The sequence below is a fragment of the Enoplosus armatus genome, chromosome 8, assembly GCF_043641665.1.
Source record: "Enoplosus armatus isolate fEnoArm2 chromosome 8, fEnoArm2.hap1, whole genome shotgun sequence".
Lineage (NCBI taxonomy): Eukaryota > Metazoa > Chordata > Actinopteri > Centrarchiformes > Enoplosidae > Enoplosus > Enoplosus armatus.
The window spans coordinates 22,935,914-22,952,884 of record NC_092187.1 but is presented as its reverse complement, the minus strand read 5'-3'; the positions used below and the strand labels follow the sequence as shown (position 1 = coordinate 22,952,884).

Here is a 16,971-nt window from a genome sequence, read left to right as displayed (position 1 = left end):
ACAACAGGAATGTTTATTTGTTCATGCACACCCTGTGACATTTCCTTATTTGCTGTAATAACAATGTTTCAAGGTCCATGTTATCTGTTGTCACCACCAGCAGAAGTGCGAGACCAGCTTGAGGCAAAAGGGAGGTTTACCACTTCAATGCTTTTCTAAATATTTGGTTTTATTGTTATCATTTGTACATACACAACAGTGAGGCCTGTGGGACTAATAAAGCCAACATCAACTAAACATGACTAACAACTCCACAAGTCTGAGATCAGCGAAGTCTAAGCAGCTGTTAACAGTTAAAATGTCACGCTTGTATGTTGTTTCTTCTGCTTTGGCTGCAGGTTTGAGATTTAAACCAGCAGGGTCCTCTCCTGAATATCAGCACCAAGTCTGTGCGACTTCAACTCTTCAACTTCCACTTCCATCGCCCAGATGTCTGTTGTTTGCTGACAGAGGAAACCTTTGGCATATTTTTTGAAACACAGAGAAACAGCTGCAGAGATCCCTTTCAGAAATGCATTCGTGGGGGTCCGTAGCACATCTTCAGGGATGTTTCGAGCTCCTTCTAGTGTCCCAGTGAACTAAAACATCCCTATATATCTCTCGTCAACGGTCCTTTGTTTTTCTCAAAGGATCAGTCACAAAAAGCAATCATGTTTTGTGACAGATAGTTGGTTATATCAGTTTCAGTTTCATCTGCTGAGGTTTTGAGTTTCCAGTACAGCTATTAGTTGTTCAAATTAATAAAGATAAGGGTGATTGTGTAAGGAGTGACTCTTATCGGAAAGCCTTGGTTTCACTTGTGCTTGCAAAAGACTTTGGTATCATATTTAAAAACTTGCCCCACAGGCTGTAAAACTATAAATGTGTAGTAGTAGAAGACGCAGTGTCTCTGTCACAATACCTCAAATCTTGCCAGCATTCACGAATGGTGTTGTAGTGTTTTATTCAAATATTGTGAAGCTGCTGAGCAAATATGTAAAACGTACAAAAGGAAAATAATATAGCATATAGCTTAAGTTTGTTTTAATTTAAAAAAAATGCACATAAATGTCAGTTTTCATATTGTTTTTACACATTTACAGTACAGCTGCAACACATCTGTCACACTTTTCTGGAGCCTCAGGAAAGGATCTCTATGCAAGAAAGTTTTCAGAGGAAAAAACACCTCACAAGGTCAAGACTCCCCCTGTTTGCTTTCTGTTTCGTTGGCAAGAAGCAAGACATTTCTAACTGTCTCCGGTCTTTGTCCGAGAAGACCAGAAGTACAACAACAAATGGAGCCATTTAATTGTTGGTGCTGATTTTTGAGGTAAGCTAACGTCTCTTGGCTGTAGCTTCATTTTCAGTGTACAGACATGAGAGTGTTATCCATCTTCTCATCTCGTCTGCAATAACTGCATTGACCTGGCAATGTGAGTATACGCTACTTCACCAATTTGTGATCGAACATCTCATCCTAACACCATGGACATTAACATGCTGCTCCCCTTTCAGCCACACTGATGTTGGGCGATAAGGCCTGGCTCATCCCAAAGGTGCTGTTAGGGTTGTGTAGGCCAGAGGTCTTACAAAACCTATTCTTTAAGGACTTTGCCTTGTGCTCAGGGCCATTGTCATGTTGAAACAGGAAAGGGCCTTTCCCAAACTGTTGCCTCAAAGATGGAAGCTCACTATTGTCATACATATAACTAAATACTGTAGCATTAAAGAAATACAGTAGTCTGACGTTTTGGGAAAGACACCTATTTGCTTTCTTGCAGACTCTCTTGTGTTTGTAAGCCAAAGTTGAAGCTACAGCCAGCAGCTGGTTAGCTTAGCTTAGCATAAAGACTGGAAACACGGGGAAACAGCTAGCCTGACTCTGTCCAAAGGTAACAAGATCCAGCTCCTGTAAAGCTCACAAAGTAACATGTTATATCCAGCTGTTTCCCACTGTTTCCAGTCTTTATGCTAAGCTAAGAAAGCAAACGTAGCGCATTTCCCAAAATGTCGAACTATTGCTAAAGATTTCCTTTAATTGGTGTTAAAAAGATCTGTAACAACAGGCTTACCCAGAGTCAACTTTACTAAGCAGAGAGTTGTGGCAGCACAGTCAAATCCCTAGTGATCAGTCCTAGAAGCACTTCACTCAAAATGACCGAGTGGCAAGAAAACGGAGAAGACTTGACAGCTTGGTCGGTCAGTGGTGATGTTAGTGGACCCCCGGTCTCCAAGAGCTCTTTGGCTTGTTGAACCTGTCAAAGCTGTCTGAGTCTGTGGTGGCCAGTGCTATCCTCTGTGCTGTTGCATGCTGGGGCAGCTGGCTGAGGGTGGCGGACTCCAACAGACTCAACAAACTGATCCGCAAGGCCAGTGACGTTGTTGGGGTGGAGCTGGACTCTCTGACGGTGGTGGCAGAGAGGTGGATGCTTAAATATTGTAAATGTCTATATTTTTATTTTCTATTTCTTATTTTTATATTTTGTACATACTTTTAGTTATAAATTTTTGCTACTTTCTACTCTGTCCGTACAGCAGAGACTCTGGTCAAGGACAAAACTTTCACCAGGCCCGTAGCCCCCCCCCCCCAAAAAAAAAGATAAGAAGGACTCTGAGCTGGCCAGCAGGTGGCACTGAAACATAACCTAACTAAATAACTACTGTCTGTTTTGACAATTGAAGCTTGGTGGTCTGGTGGTTTAGCCCAAACTATGAAAACCAGCCTCAAACCAAAAGTACACGAAAGTATATGAACACTTTCAGCCATATAGTGTTATGCTATCTATCTATCTATCTATCTATCTATCTATCTATCTATCTATCTATCTATGCTGTCATGTATGAGGCCCAGTTTCAGTCCCTGACCACTAAAAACACATTGTCTTTTCATCCTCCATCATATCAAAGCAGTATGTGTCCGCCTGTCCTTTCATCTACAGCACAGCATCGATTTCTTCAGTGGTTTTCAAACACTGCACGGAGCTTTTCAACCTCTGTCACATCAGAGCAGCGTGAGCTGGAGGAGGAGGCTGAGTGTCTGATGGACATTTCACAATACTTCCCTCAGATCTTCCCACGTTCACAAATCAAAGCTGTTTTCATACAAGGCTACAAATGTAAACACCTTTCTAATTGCAGTACATAATACATTTGCATTGTTCAGTTAATATTACACTATTTACACCCACTATTTAATATGAAACTGAAATGTCCGTATTTTATCTCCATATTCTGTCCAGTCCAATAGACCTTATAACAATGATGGTCTGTAGAGCTGAAGGGAACTGCAGTACTTCTCTGTCAGTTCATCGACCAACCCCTCTCACATTACATGCAGCCATTTCATCCTGTTTTAATATAAAAATGTTGGTTAGAGCAGCTTTAAATATATTAGAAATACTGGAATCAGCCTGTAAAATACTGTGTAAGTCACAATAGTAGAATAAACTACCCAGGTTTCTAAAACTAAACTAAGAAATAAATAAATAAAATAACAGATATAGAGGATTGGGCCTTGTCAGTATACCAGTACGTCAGTCCCTAGAACTGGCTCACCTAAATGGGACGCTCCCATTATAAATGTTATCAGTGCTTTCAGGTTGTGACGTGACGGATAAGATCTATCCCAAGAAATCCAGATGGTGTGTTGATTATTGTGTAAAATAAGACGGGTTGCACAGACTTTGTGTAACACTTGCAGCATTAGTTGGGTAAAAACATACAGTATATTCTGTAATTTTAGCAATAATAAGAAAAAAAGAAAATAAAAACACTGTGTCTCACTATGTGAGTCACAGCTGAGCCACTAGAGGTCACTTTGACCACATAAAAAAAGCCTCTGTTCAGCCTCTGGTTCACGAGCGAGTGGAAAGTATTCTTGTAAGTATAAACCCTCCTCACTGTCTTACGAAATCTCTCAAAAATCTCCAAACGGATACCTGGCCTTGTTTCTGAAATGTTGAGCAAAATGCAACCAGACAAAGGAATTTATTCCCTACATCCAAAATGTGGACCAGACAGATCCACTTGCATAATGAAACCAACTGTAGCCCACCCGTCTGCCTTACAGGTGATTTACAAGTAGTCTATATATAACCGTATATAATTTGGACTGAGGAGAGGAGGCGTTAGAGTGATGAAGATGAAGAGATGTTTGGGTCAGGTCATCCTCATCTGTCTGCATTTTGGATTATAACATATTGATGGCAGCAAGCCACATCTGTAAGCTTCAGGAACCGGGATTTAAAACTTTAAAAACATCACCAGTAGAGCACCTCATTACACTTTCACACACACACACACACACACACACACATATATAACACAGGAAGTCAGTAAAAATCATTCCAGGAAATTGATCTAAAGAAAATCTATAAACATTGTGAAAAGTTACAGTGCGTGCTTGCGGACTGTTTCCAAATTACCACTGGGAAAGTAACAGCACACCCGGACTACTCCCACAGTTTGGCAACTGCAACGTCATGCCATCACTGAACCATTTCACCTATAATTCAGTTAAAGAGCACTGTGCCGTGTCCAGGACTCTCTGTTTATCTCAGACACTGATGTTGTTGGTGTTGTCTCTTTCCTTGTTAAGAATTAGGTTTGTGATGCTCCCACTGGTTCCCAGACAGCAGATTAAACTAATCAATCATGCAAACGTCTTCTTTCTAAACTTAAACGTTCCTCTAACATTCCTTCGGTAGTGTGTCATATGCTTGTACTCTCAGACGAATCCCGTCACGAGTCCACAGCTCAAAATTATGTTTTCCAGTGCAGTGTAAATGTGTCTGTAATAACCCGCCTGTGTTTCAGATGTCTCCAGCTGTCTGCAGGATATATCTTCCCTCTAACTGAAGTTAGCACATTCGCAGCTAAAAATATTGACACCGTGTACCATGCTAGGAAGTGGTTGCCTTGGATGAATTGAATCCTTGTTTCTTATTTATTTGTTCTCATTTATTTTTAGTAACAGAAGCTAGAAATGAATGTGTTGTTGGTTTAGGTGTGTCAACGAAAGCGGGAGGCTATTTCCACTCTGCGTTGCTGCAATCAGCTCTCCACAAACACCTCCTGAACCCGGACTTGGACAAAAAAAGAGTTTACATAATCGTGAGGATGATGAGTCAAGGTTTTTTTTTTGCATAGAACATCAATGGAGGAAAAACAAGACTAAGAATCTACAGCCACACTGGCGGCTCTGTGAGGCACAGTGGTGCTTTGAGTTAAATGCTAGCGTCAGCGTGCTAACTTGCTCACAATGGCAATGCTAACGTGGTGATGTTAAGCAGATATCATGTTTACCATGGTCGCCATATTAGTGTATAGTTAGTCTGACTCACAGGATGTAGGCTGTTGGAATAAGTCTGCCATTGGCCGACTGATATCATTTCATATCAGATCGTCATTCTCCTCCCCTTCCACTATCTGTGAGTCACCGTTTTGCAAGGGCGCCATCACTGCATCCTGGGTCTAGCATCGCCCAAGACGATTGTGACTGGTTTAAAGAAATACAACCGAGCCAGAGCATTTTCTTCCCCAATCCCAGAATGGTAATGGGTTGAGCCAGACCTTTCTCCGCAGTGTGGAGGTCTGGCCATGCAGGACTAGATCAGAGTAGACTTGATGATGGTGTTAGATAAAAAGTTAAGGGACAACCAACATTTTTTTAATTCATCCTGAGGGGGACATGAATGTGAGGACATGAGAGTTTATGGAAATCCATTCAATAGACGTCCACACATTTCACTTAAAACCACATGTCAAACAAACTGTGGTGCTAGAGGACAGGTCAGAGGATCACCAAAGCCATTAGGATTTATCATCTGGGAACCATGAATGTCGGCGCAAAAGTTTAAGCCAATCCATGTAATAGATGTTGATATATTTCACTGCATAAGTAAAAACTTTGACCCGTTTGTGGCGCTGGATGAAATGTTGGGGGCTCACCAAAGTGAGTATGGATTCATCCTCTGGGCACAATGATTATCTGTAATTATGTTAATTGCAATCCATCAAGGAGTTGCTGAAATATTCTCACTAAAAAACAAAAGAAATTAACCTCATGGTGGCAATAGAGGAAAAGTTTGAGGATCACCAAAGTCTGTAGGCTTCGTTCTCTGGGGATCATGAATGTCTGTAGACAGTTTCATAACAATCCATTCAGTAGTTGTTGAGATATTTCAGTCAGGACCAAAGTGGTGGACCGACTAACAGACCAACAGAACAACATTGTCATCTTTAGAGAAATCTCAGAAGAGGAAGAGATTCAAAGAGATCCCTCCTCCCATTATTACTGCACATATTGTACCTGTCCTAACCCCCTTTTTTTTCAGCACCATAATTTGAGGTCCCCCAGTGCAGCTGTCATGATGAGTGGGTGTGAATGAGCGTCTGGACGGTCTGTGCTTTCCTTTTGTCGCTGTAGACATGGCAGTGACCTCAACCCCGTGTACGTCAGAAGGTGACCTTTGGTCAGGATGATGTCCTTATTGTCGGCTCTGGGTGTTCCTGTGGCAGCACTGTGGGATTTTCACACATCGAGCTGGAATGCCTGGAATTCTAGGTGTCATATGAGGGAAAACATTTTGGCTGCGGCCGGAGTTATCCATGTGGAAGTGTGTGTGTCTCCTACTGTAGGTGCTTACATCTGGACCACATCTTGACACATTAATCATATAAATGGCAGTAATATGCACAAAGAACTTATACAATCAGTTCCTGACAAAACCCCCTTTCTCTTGGAAGTTTCCATTTTGTGTTTTTCGATTCTGTTCTAGGACATTTTTAGACTTTTGGTGTGTTGAATTTAGGTAATTACCGTGTTTAGTCTCTGGCTGAGTGTCTAGGCGGAATTTAATCATGTCTCAGTTTGCTTTTTTTGGCTATATTTAGACCTCTCATTACAATTTAATTTGTATGTCACGTCATATAACAGCTGTGCACCTGCAGTATTTCCTCTGCAGTTTCACAAGAGCGCGTTCAGAGGAAAAGCCATCTTAGTGGTGAAAGTACTTTTGCTGCTGTTCATTATGTTATGTAAATGTTGAGCACACTTTCCAATTGTTCTCCCCTTCCTCTTGTCCTTTTCCTCACTATTAAAACTTTTATGACCGAGTTGTTTAAAGGTGCACTTCTTCCACTTGTCAGGCTGCTGCCAAGATTCAAACAGCACAAAAATGACAAGTCATTTAGCTCTGCCATTTGATTTCAAAGCCAATATTAATGAAAGGTGCTATTATGACTTTTAAACAAACTTCACATCGATGTCCTTGTAAGAGGAAACTATTTGAGCTGAGGTGTGTTGAAGGAGAGACATTAAGAAAGACGGAAGAGAAGCAGACTCAGTAAGCTTTTATTGTGTTTTGAATGGATTAGGACAGCTCTGTCTGTGACCTCTGCAGGGTGTGGTGGTGATCCAGTGATGCCCCTCCTCTCCAAAATCCTTACTGGAATAATGAGTCAGTATAACTCAGTACATCAACATCATGAACAGACTACAACTCACACATGCTTCTGACTCAAGGCTGCAAAGCTGGACCACTTACACGCTGTTTGCTATTTCTGATTGTTCCAACAGTCACGGCTAATCTGCCCTCTTCACTGAAAGGATACCTGCAGATCTGGCAGAGCCAACAAGCCAATGACTGGAAAACCTTCAGGAACACATGGTGCCAAAACCTCAGACACCAATTACCAAGTGAACTCGGAGCTGCCCCGCATGTTATGCATGTGTCAAATATTGTCCTGGGAAAAGATTTGAGTATTATTTGTGTCTGTTTCAGCCCACAGCCTGTTTATTCTGAGTCACACTCAAATCAGTCACAGCTAGTTGGCACCACCCACACCCACGAATTGGCAAATTTGAATATTGTCTGGGTTTGCTGAGGTCGCAAATGTTGGTACGACAATTATTATCAGAAAAAGCACAAATCTAAAAATGTGTAGGGTAGGCTTTTAGCAGGATGCCTTTTGTTTGTTAAAAGTACAAAAGTAAAAGTATGGAGTATTCAATCTGCTTTGTTTTGTAGATAAAAGTAATATTTTTTTAAGTAGTTCTCAAATATGTGGTTCCAATGCCAGCACTGATTTCTATGATTTTAGTTGTTCAGCCATTCCATCAAATGAGAAACAAGATGGTAAGCAAAGCACAGTTTCACCTTGCATTATTCACACAAATTTGACCGCTGGACTGTTTGTATTTATTTGCAGTAGCTCTAAGCTAGCTAGCAACGTACACACCAACCGTTTCTGTGGGAAGCCAGTAGGATTCATCCCCTGGGAACCATGAATGTCTGTTTAAGATTTCATGGCAGTCCATCCAGTAGTTGTTCAGATATTTCAGTCTGGACCAAAGAGGTGGACCTTGAGACAGACAAATTGTTGATCTCTAATGTGACCGACTCTAGATATTCAATCAGCAGCTGTTACTTTCAGACTTCTGTGAAACAACCTGTACAAAAATAAATATCGACAAAGCAGAACTGCACGGTTTCACATCTGTAAATGTGATTTAAACACTGCCACTCTGCGTATCATTCGGTCTGAATGTCCGCTGAGGTATTTTTGGGTTGTTGGACAACTTTTCTGAACATGTGTTAGACATTTCTGCTCCACAGTGACAGATTTGGTAGAGTGATTTTCCTTTCTTTCAGCACTTAGATCACTGCATTCTTTTCTAACATTTACAGGACGAATAATATTTTCATTACTTTGACCTGCAGATTTTGCATTCGTGAATCAACAAGGAATCCAATGGGCTTTTCCTACATACCATCACATACCAAAACAATATTAGCCCAAACTGAATGAGGGTCATTGTACAGGATTTTGGGGGTTTCTTCAAAAGTGTCCACTGTCAGTGAGAGCGATACTTTACTGTCTGGGAGCTCTCCAACATCTGTCCGCTCTGGAAAAAATGTGTTGAGCCTTCTCTGCCTTATTGGTTTGAATTGGCAGATACTGTAGGATTTCACTATGACTGATACTGGCTGCAGTTGTTGATGTTATGACTTGGCTGAATCCTTTTCACACAGTAGTTAGATAGATCAAGCATAATTAAGCTAGACTAGCGGTCTATTCGTACAATGTGTCAGTACCAAGTATATTCAGGATCATTCAAGATCTGTTGCATTCACAATCTAAAGGTTTTTTCTTACAAAATAATGGTCTAATAAGATTTCAGTGATACAATAGTTTGAGATCTTCTTCCAAACTGGCATATGTTATAGTGGAGTTGTTGCCTATTACATTGCAATCCTTCCAGCCTCTGTCATTCTTGGAGAGCATGGAAAACACATGGAGCGGTGGCCAGGAAAGCATCATTTTCAAAGAAAGCTGAATTTGAGGCCGTGCAGTACATCCACACTGGCCGGCCACCTGGAGCCCACCTGCCCCGGGACACACATACTTTCCTCTTCCCTATCTTTCTGTCTGTCTCCTTCTATTTATAACTCATCACTGGATGTCTGTACTGCCCACCCAGCTCTGTGAGAAATGTCTGATGTTGAAATCCAGGAATCTAGTGTTACTTATGACTGAATCCCTTAACCATGAATGGCTTACTTTCTGTTTCAGTGACTGCAGTCTTTTTGCTGTGGTGTTTAGATTCAGGCATGTTGTAGCTATGACTTCATCCTTGAAACATACTGTATGTACGTGAGTGTAAGGTAAATATTTCTGTAATGTCGTTTTATACATTTCTAGCCACACTAGCTGCTGTAGGATGGATTGCCATGAAATGTGGTACAGACATTCATGGTCCCCAGAGGATGAAGGCTAATGACTCCCTCTGACTTTTTATATAGCGCCACCATGAGGTTGACATTAGTGGTTTTGAGTGAAATATCTCCACAAGTATTTGATGGATTGCCATGAAATTTGGTTCAGACATTCATGCTCCCCTCAGGATGAATGGGTGATACCTTAACTTTTCTTTTAGCGCCATCATCAGGTCAAATTTTTTTCCCAGTACTTTGGTTTATAAGTAAATACCTGAAAAACGAATGACATTCCCATCAACCTCGGCTGTACTTTGCGTTTAGTGCTAATTAGCTTATAATAGCATTAGCTCAAAGCAATGCTGTTCCTTAAGTAGAGACTCATGGAGCTGCTAGCATGGTTGTAGACTCTCAGTCTGGGATAGTCACAGACAGATGCTGTGTGGGTTAACAAGGATACCTCTGCAGAAACTATTTAATAATGAAGCAGCTCAGCTCTGTTCTGTCTAATACAAGATGCGTCCTTGTGGCCTTTGAGGACACTCTTTGCTTCCAGACTCCTATCTGAATTCTCTTCAAGCTTCTCTCACAATAGAAGAGATCATGATGATTCGAGTTCAGAATCATGCTGTCCTCACAACATGGAAACCAGAGGGAAGAGAGGGATTTAATCTCTTTTAAGTCTGGCTGAAGTTACACATTAGGGTTTAAGAAGTATTTTAAGTTTTGGGAGGAAAATTTAAATTGTGGGAATATCTGCTCTATATCTGTCCTTTCAAAAGATCAGCTACTATATGCAACCGACCAGACAGCGAAGCAGCAGCCTGTAAAAACATCAGCAAGATAAAAACTTGTCGACTTAAATCGGAATCGTCACCACAAAAGCCCTGGCGGTTGTTTGACTTGTTAGACAACTGGGCTAATGTATTTTTTCTCCCCTCAGCTCGTGTTGAGCTGTGTAAACTTAGAGCGCCACAAGACTGGAAAGAGAGGGAGGAGAGGAAAAAGAGGGGAAAGACTTTGGGGGTGGAGGTGTGTGAGTGTAGTCTGGAAGTGGAAATGGGCAGCAGGGAGGAGGAATGTGAAACATTTCTGATGCTGGTCCAGAGGCTGTTTACACGGTAGTCAGCCTGTGACATCAGAGTCCAGACTTTATAAATGTCAGCAGGCGCAAGAATGAGCAGTTAGCAAACAGCTGCACTGGTCGCACCACACCGCCACACAGGTTAGTGAGACAGACCGAGCTCCATCAGCAACACAAGCCCCCATGGACCGACTGCTGTGCGACTGCGTGATAGCTGTGGCTGTACTGCTGTGTGTGGCTACACAGGTGAGGCCTGTTCCTGCTTACTTCACAGTGCTTTGTTCTGAATGAGATGATTATTTGGTGCAATGAAGCTGATTTCCTGTGATTTTTATTGTTACAAGATTGATAAATATTGTTGAGGATTTTTTCAGTCTCATTCATAAATTATAGTTGTTTTGTATATTTTTTTATGGGTGGAGGAGCATCATCTTGTCTACCCATGATTCTAAAAAGATTAGAGTGATTATAGTCACCTGGTCTGGACAGAAATAAGGGAGGGCTGTAACTAACAATTTTAACTTTTTAATATCAGTCGATTCTTTTTATGATTAATTGGTTAACTGTTAGGTCAATCGAATGTCAGAAAATTTACTTTACTAATGAAGTTGCTTGTCTGGCTAACAATTCAAAAGATATTCAGTTTGTTATCACATAAGAAAAAGAAAAGGGAGAAAATCCTCATATTGGCGAAGCTGGGACGAAAGAATTTTTGGCATTTTTGCCTAAAAAATGAATCAAAAGAGCGAGAAACGGTTGTCAAAATCACAGATTCCTTTCATGTAATTAACTGACAAATCATTTCAGCCCTAAAGATCAGCAAATTACCTTTAATAATAAAATAATGTTGACATAACTGTCTGCATTTTCCTCTTCCACTTCCAGTTATCATCTTGCTCTCTGGTTTAAAGCTGATTAACAGTATTTAAATAATGTGTAATGTTTGTATTACAATACAATGGCATTATCTTTTTGGGCTGTGAGTGAAAAACAAGTGGTGGACTGTGTTTCTACAGTGTCATAAAGCAATGGTGGGATTTTTCTGCTCCTGTTAAGTGGGACTATGTTTCTAGATCTCGCCTGTGTTTTGGCTCCATCAGATATATGTAATTGGAAACAGTGGTTTGGCCTGACAGTGTTGGATTCGTGCAGTTTCTGAGAATACCAATAATATTTTCTTTACTGCTCATGTGAAAATATGATAATTGTGGTGCTGGTGCTGGTAGATGATAGATGATAACAATGATGTTCTAGTCTTTGCTCTGTCATCCTCTAACCTGGTCTCATGTGTGTTGTTCCTGCAGGTGTTGTGCCAGCTGTGTGACAGGCCCTGCCTCTGCCCTAGACCTGCCCCGCAGTGCCCCTCAGGAGTCCCACTGGTGCCGGATGGATGCCGGTGCTGCCAGGTGTGTGCCCGGCAGCAAGGTGAGCCGTGCACTGAGATGTTTCCCTGCGACAGCCAGAGACGACTGCAGTGCGACTACAGCGCCAGCTTCCCCGGAGGCCCTGGGGAGTGTGTCAGTGAGTGCCTCTTCTACAGTAACAAGCAAACAAACCAGACCCATGTCTGTGTGGGCAAGACAGAGCGGAGGACATACGGCCTCAGTCAGTCTGCATGAGCACAACAAACAGACAGTTAATGTTTAAAGTCTGCTCAGCAGAGCGGGACGGCCTGCCGGGCGGCGCTGCTCTGCCAGACACTCCAAAACGTTTCAACTTCTATTTCCAGGACTGCTGTTGACACATTTCCTCTAATGACTGTCCTTTGAGGATGATAGATTGCAGAGACAACACTCGTGGATTGAAAAACAGACTCCTCAGTTTCTCAGTAGAGAGGCCTGGCTCCCCATAAAACTGCATAACCATGGCCAGGGACAGCAGCTCCTGTGTCCTCACCGCTCTCTCTCATTTCCCTCTGCTGTGTCCTCCTGCATCCACCTAATCTAATCCTTTCACTTCCTGATTAAATTTCCCACATCAATCCAAGCTGCAGGTGCGGTAGAGGAAATTAAGACGGCGTCTGTGCTGTGTGTCTCTTGCAGGTCAGGAGGATCTGGGCTGTGAAGTCAACGGCATCACTTACCGCGAGGGCCAGTCGTTTCAGCCCTCCTGTGACACATACTGCCACTGCAGAGGTGGAGGGGTCAGCTGTGTGCCAGCTTGCCCTCTGACTGCCCGTCTTCCCACTCCAGACTGTCCCAACCCACAACACATCCGGCTACCCGGGAAATGCTGCAAGGAATGGGTGTGTGAAAACCTCGAGAACACAGTCATTCAGGATGCCATCACAGGTAAACTCTACGGGGGGGTGGATGAGTTACGAGTGTTAAATCAACCCTTAAAGGAGGAACACATCAAACATCCTCCGATACAGGCCTTAATTTACGTTTTAAAGTCGATTTCTTACCAGCAGCAGTAGTGAAATACAGAAGAAGCTTCGTGGTAGACTTTAAAGGAGTTAAACATTTTAAGAAATATGCTTAGTCGCTTTCTTGCCAAGAGTTAGATGAGGTGATTGATGCAACTCTCATGTCTACACAGTAAATATGGTTAGCTTAGCTTAGCATAAAGACTGGAAACAGGGGGGAAACGGCTAGCCTAGCTTTGTAACAAACAAAGGTAACAAAATTTGCCTATTAGAGCTCACTAATGAACATGTTATGACATGTCTTTTTAATCCGTACAAAAACCGCAGTGAAAATACAACAATTTATGTTTTTTACCTTTGGACACAGCCAGGCTAGCTGTTTCCAGTCTTTATGCTAAGCTACACTAGCCGTCTCCTGGCTGTAGCTCCATATTTGACGGACAGACATATGACTGGTATCGATCTTCTCATCAAACTCTCTGTAAGAAAGCAAATCAATATATTTCCCAAAACGTTGAACTCTTCCTTTAACTTTTATCCTGACATCAGAGCTGGATATTTACAACATATTTTCCAGCGTCAGGCCGCTGGTGCCTGATGCAGATTCACATACAATATCTAATAACTGGATTTCTCAGCTACAAATGTTGCTCACTGATGATCAGTCCATATGGCAACATAATTCTGCCTTCATTTATATGAGGTTTGTCACTGGTGGTCATGTCTGGAAGTTTTTACTGGATCATTTTTGCATTAAACTGGGGTGTGTCTGGCCAAAGGAAAACTCACAAAGCCCAAATATAACCCACATTTCTCTGGAAAAGTCAAAACATATTTTTCTTTCCCAGTCACCATGTCTCCTAGTTTCATAACAACAACCACAGCTGTGTAACAATTAAACATATGAAACCATGTAGAGACTATTACTCCATTAGAAGGAAAGTGTGTGAGGGTGTGTGTAAGTGAGAGGGGGCGTTAGGGAAATGAAGCCACTCCGAAAACATCTGGAATTCTAAACACTGTTGGAGTCAAACAACAAATGAGAGCAGCAATGGAACATTTTGTTCTTGAGTACAAAACTTGCGAAGTCATTCCTGAAGATCAGATGATTATTATGACTTATACATGTCCGTTTTGGGAGGAACAAGAATTTGCTTTGGATTTTTATGTTCACAAAAGTCCAAAGCACTAGATTAGATTTGAATTGGACGTTTTTGTGGGCAAAAAAACAATCAGATGAGACATTAAAGTTACTGGAGTCACTGGGGTGAATGAGTCCAATCAGCATCTAGTTCAGTGTCGAGGTTCTTAAACTGTGCGGCTAAAACCTGCTATTGTGCATGCTGCAACATGAACTGTGAATCTACTTCTTACTCTAGTCATTGTTTTATTTGGTTTCTTTAGCCATGAGACCTGTCAGGTTGTGGCCAGCTCTCCCGAGGAATCATCCTCTAAACAAACTAGCAGCACCTGCCCCCACCTGTATAGAGCAGAGCACCCAGTGGAGTGCCTGTTCCCAGAGCTGTGGGGCCGGGGTCTCCACACGGGTTTCTAACCAGAACCCAGCCTGCAAGCTGCAAATGGAAACTCGACTTTGTAAAGTGCGGCCTTGCCATCCAGCTCAGCCTGCCTCGAGGAAACCCATGGTGAGGTCACATTGTGATTCCTTTTGTTTATTTCTACTGACTCCATGTTGTCAGGTTGAAACAACAGTTATGTGTAACCACTTTTCAAACACACCTAAATCATTTCATTGCTTACTGGGATTTTTTCCCCCCTGACCTTTGTGTGTATGTGTTTGTATGTGCATGCTATTTTCCCAGTGGGGACGGCAGGGGCGGTGCAAGGCCAGCTACACATCACCGGGCCCCATTCGGCTCGTTCACCAGGGCTGCTACAGCACTCGTGCCTACCAGCTCCGGTACTGCGGACTGTGCACAGACTCCCGCTGCTGCACGCCTTACCAAACCAGCACTGCTGAGGTGACCTTCCGCTGCCCCACCGGCAGACTGCTACAGCGAGCTGTGATGATGATCCACTCATGTGTTTGTCATAACAACTGCCCATACTCACCTTACAGTAACCCTGCTCTGTGGGGATACAGGCCCTGATCAGCCCGTATGAGCACTGATTCATTCAGAACAGGAAGACTTCACTGACTGACTCGGGGGCCGGACAGCGAGAGAAACCTCATGTATCACCAGGTGGATCCACATAGGCATCCTCTAATCAATGGACCTTGATAGATAAAATGATAATTGTAGATAAAAACTGTGATTGAGTTGGGATGAACGTTGATCTTCACACATGTTCAATCTCTATCTGCACTCCTGCAACTCCTTTTTACTGCTACACCCAAGCCACCCATGGGAAGCCATTATGCTGGTGGCTTTGACCTCATTCAAGAATCACAATTATTTGGCAAATCTAGAGAAAGCAAGCAAGAACACTTCATTTACAGTATATAGCACTTTTTAATGCAGAAGTTACAAAGTGCTTTACAGGAAGAAGAAAGGGGAAAGGGGGAGAAGACAATGTATAAAACAAGGAGAAATAAGTGTATAACCCACAAAGTAAAAGCTATAGAATTAAGAAAACAAGTGGGTTTTAAGAAAGATGTGCACTGATTTGCCTTCTCTGAGACTTTTCCTCTTAGAGGTCAGAGGGCACAACGACTCCTTTAAGTGCGGAGGTGCCTGGTCATGTTTTGCCTTGTATACTTCATTTTTGTTAAAAGCATAGCTGCAGAGTTCTGGACCATTAGCTGAGGCTGCTGAACAAGACTACACGGTAGTCAAGGCGTGATGCGATAAAAGCATGTTTGACTTTTTCCAAATCTTTAGCTTGAAGCTGGGATCTGATTCTTGCTGAAAATTAAGGCTGGCATCAGAAGTAATCCCAAGATTTTTTCACACTGGTTAAAATGGTTTGGGCAAGTGGGCCAATTAAATTTGAGTAATTCTGCATAACCGTATCAGGGCCACGAAAAATAATTTATTGTACTTCAAACACAGTTTTTTGAATAATGAATTGAGGACATTTGGCCATTAAAGACATATTTACACTGCTAACCAGCATTATATACGTCTTTAAGGGCGAATTTGACTTAAAAATATGTGTTAGTATGACCCCAACCTTTGTGTTGACAGATGTTGTTTCCTGACGTGAGCAATGCAACTTTTAACTTGTACAGTTTTGTTTGTGTGTTTGTAGTCAAATGACATTGCACTTAATTCTTAATTTCTGTTTTGTTGTAAATAATTCTTGACAGATGTCTCTTATGTATAGTGAAAAATGTTTCAATATTTTACACATGTCCTGCATTTTTACTCTCAATGATTTTTGTGTCCCAGATTTATTCTAGATTATTGAGAGACTGTAGCTTTTTATATACCTCATCCCAACATTTCACTTAATCAATAAGTAACATACCAGACCACAGAGACTAAAGACTAGTCTAAAGACTAGTATTACTAGTAATGCAGCATGCACTTTGCCTGTGAAGGCTTTTTCAGTCAGACCACACGACCTTGTTACACATCCTGACATCTACTGGACAAAAGGACGTACTGCTGAGACTGAGAGCAGTGCAACAGCTTTATCATCAGAACATAAGAATACAGTTTGAAGTGAAGACTAGAGGTGAGCCTCAGCCTTCACCTTTGAGGTTTGCTTCAGACCACGTGTCTTGTCCCTTTTTGCATGACAATCCTTATCAGAGAAGGGATTTTTGGCACAACTTCACCCGCTTCCAAGGTGCATGGAGAAAGCAGCAACACTTGTAGTATACAGAATAACTTTTCAACTTGTGGCCTTCATCA

The 16,971-nt window shown here is 42.0% G+C and overlaps 1 protein-coding gene across 1 annotated transcript; it reads left to right on the top strand.

Moving 5' to 3' along the window:
- The first annotated feature begins 10,965 nt into the window (after nt 1–10,965).
- On the top strand, nt 10,966–15,327 carry ccn5 (cellular communication network factor 5). Its single transcript, XM_070910851.1, has 5 exons — nt 10,966–11,028; nt 12,087–12,303; nt 12,825–13,073; nt 14,555–14,796; nt 14,974–15,327. The coding sequence occupies exons 1-5, from the start codon at nt 10,966–10,968 to the stop codon at nt 15,259–15,261; spliced, it is 1,059 nt and encodes a 352-aa protein (XP_070766952.1). The 3' UTR covers nt 15,262–15,327.
- The last annotated feature ends 1,644 nt before the right edge of the window (nt 15,328–16,971 follow it).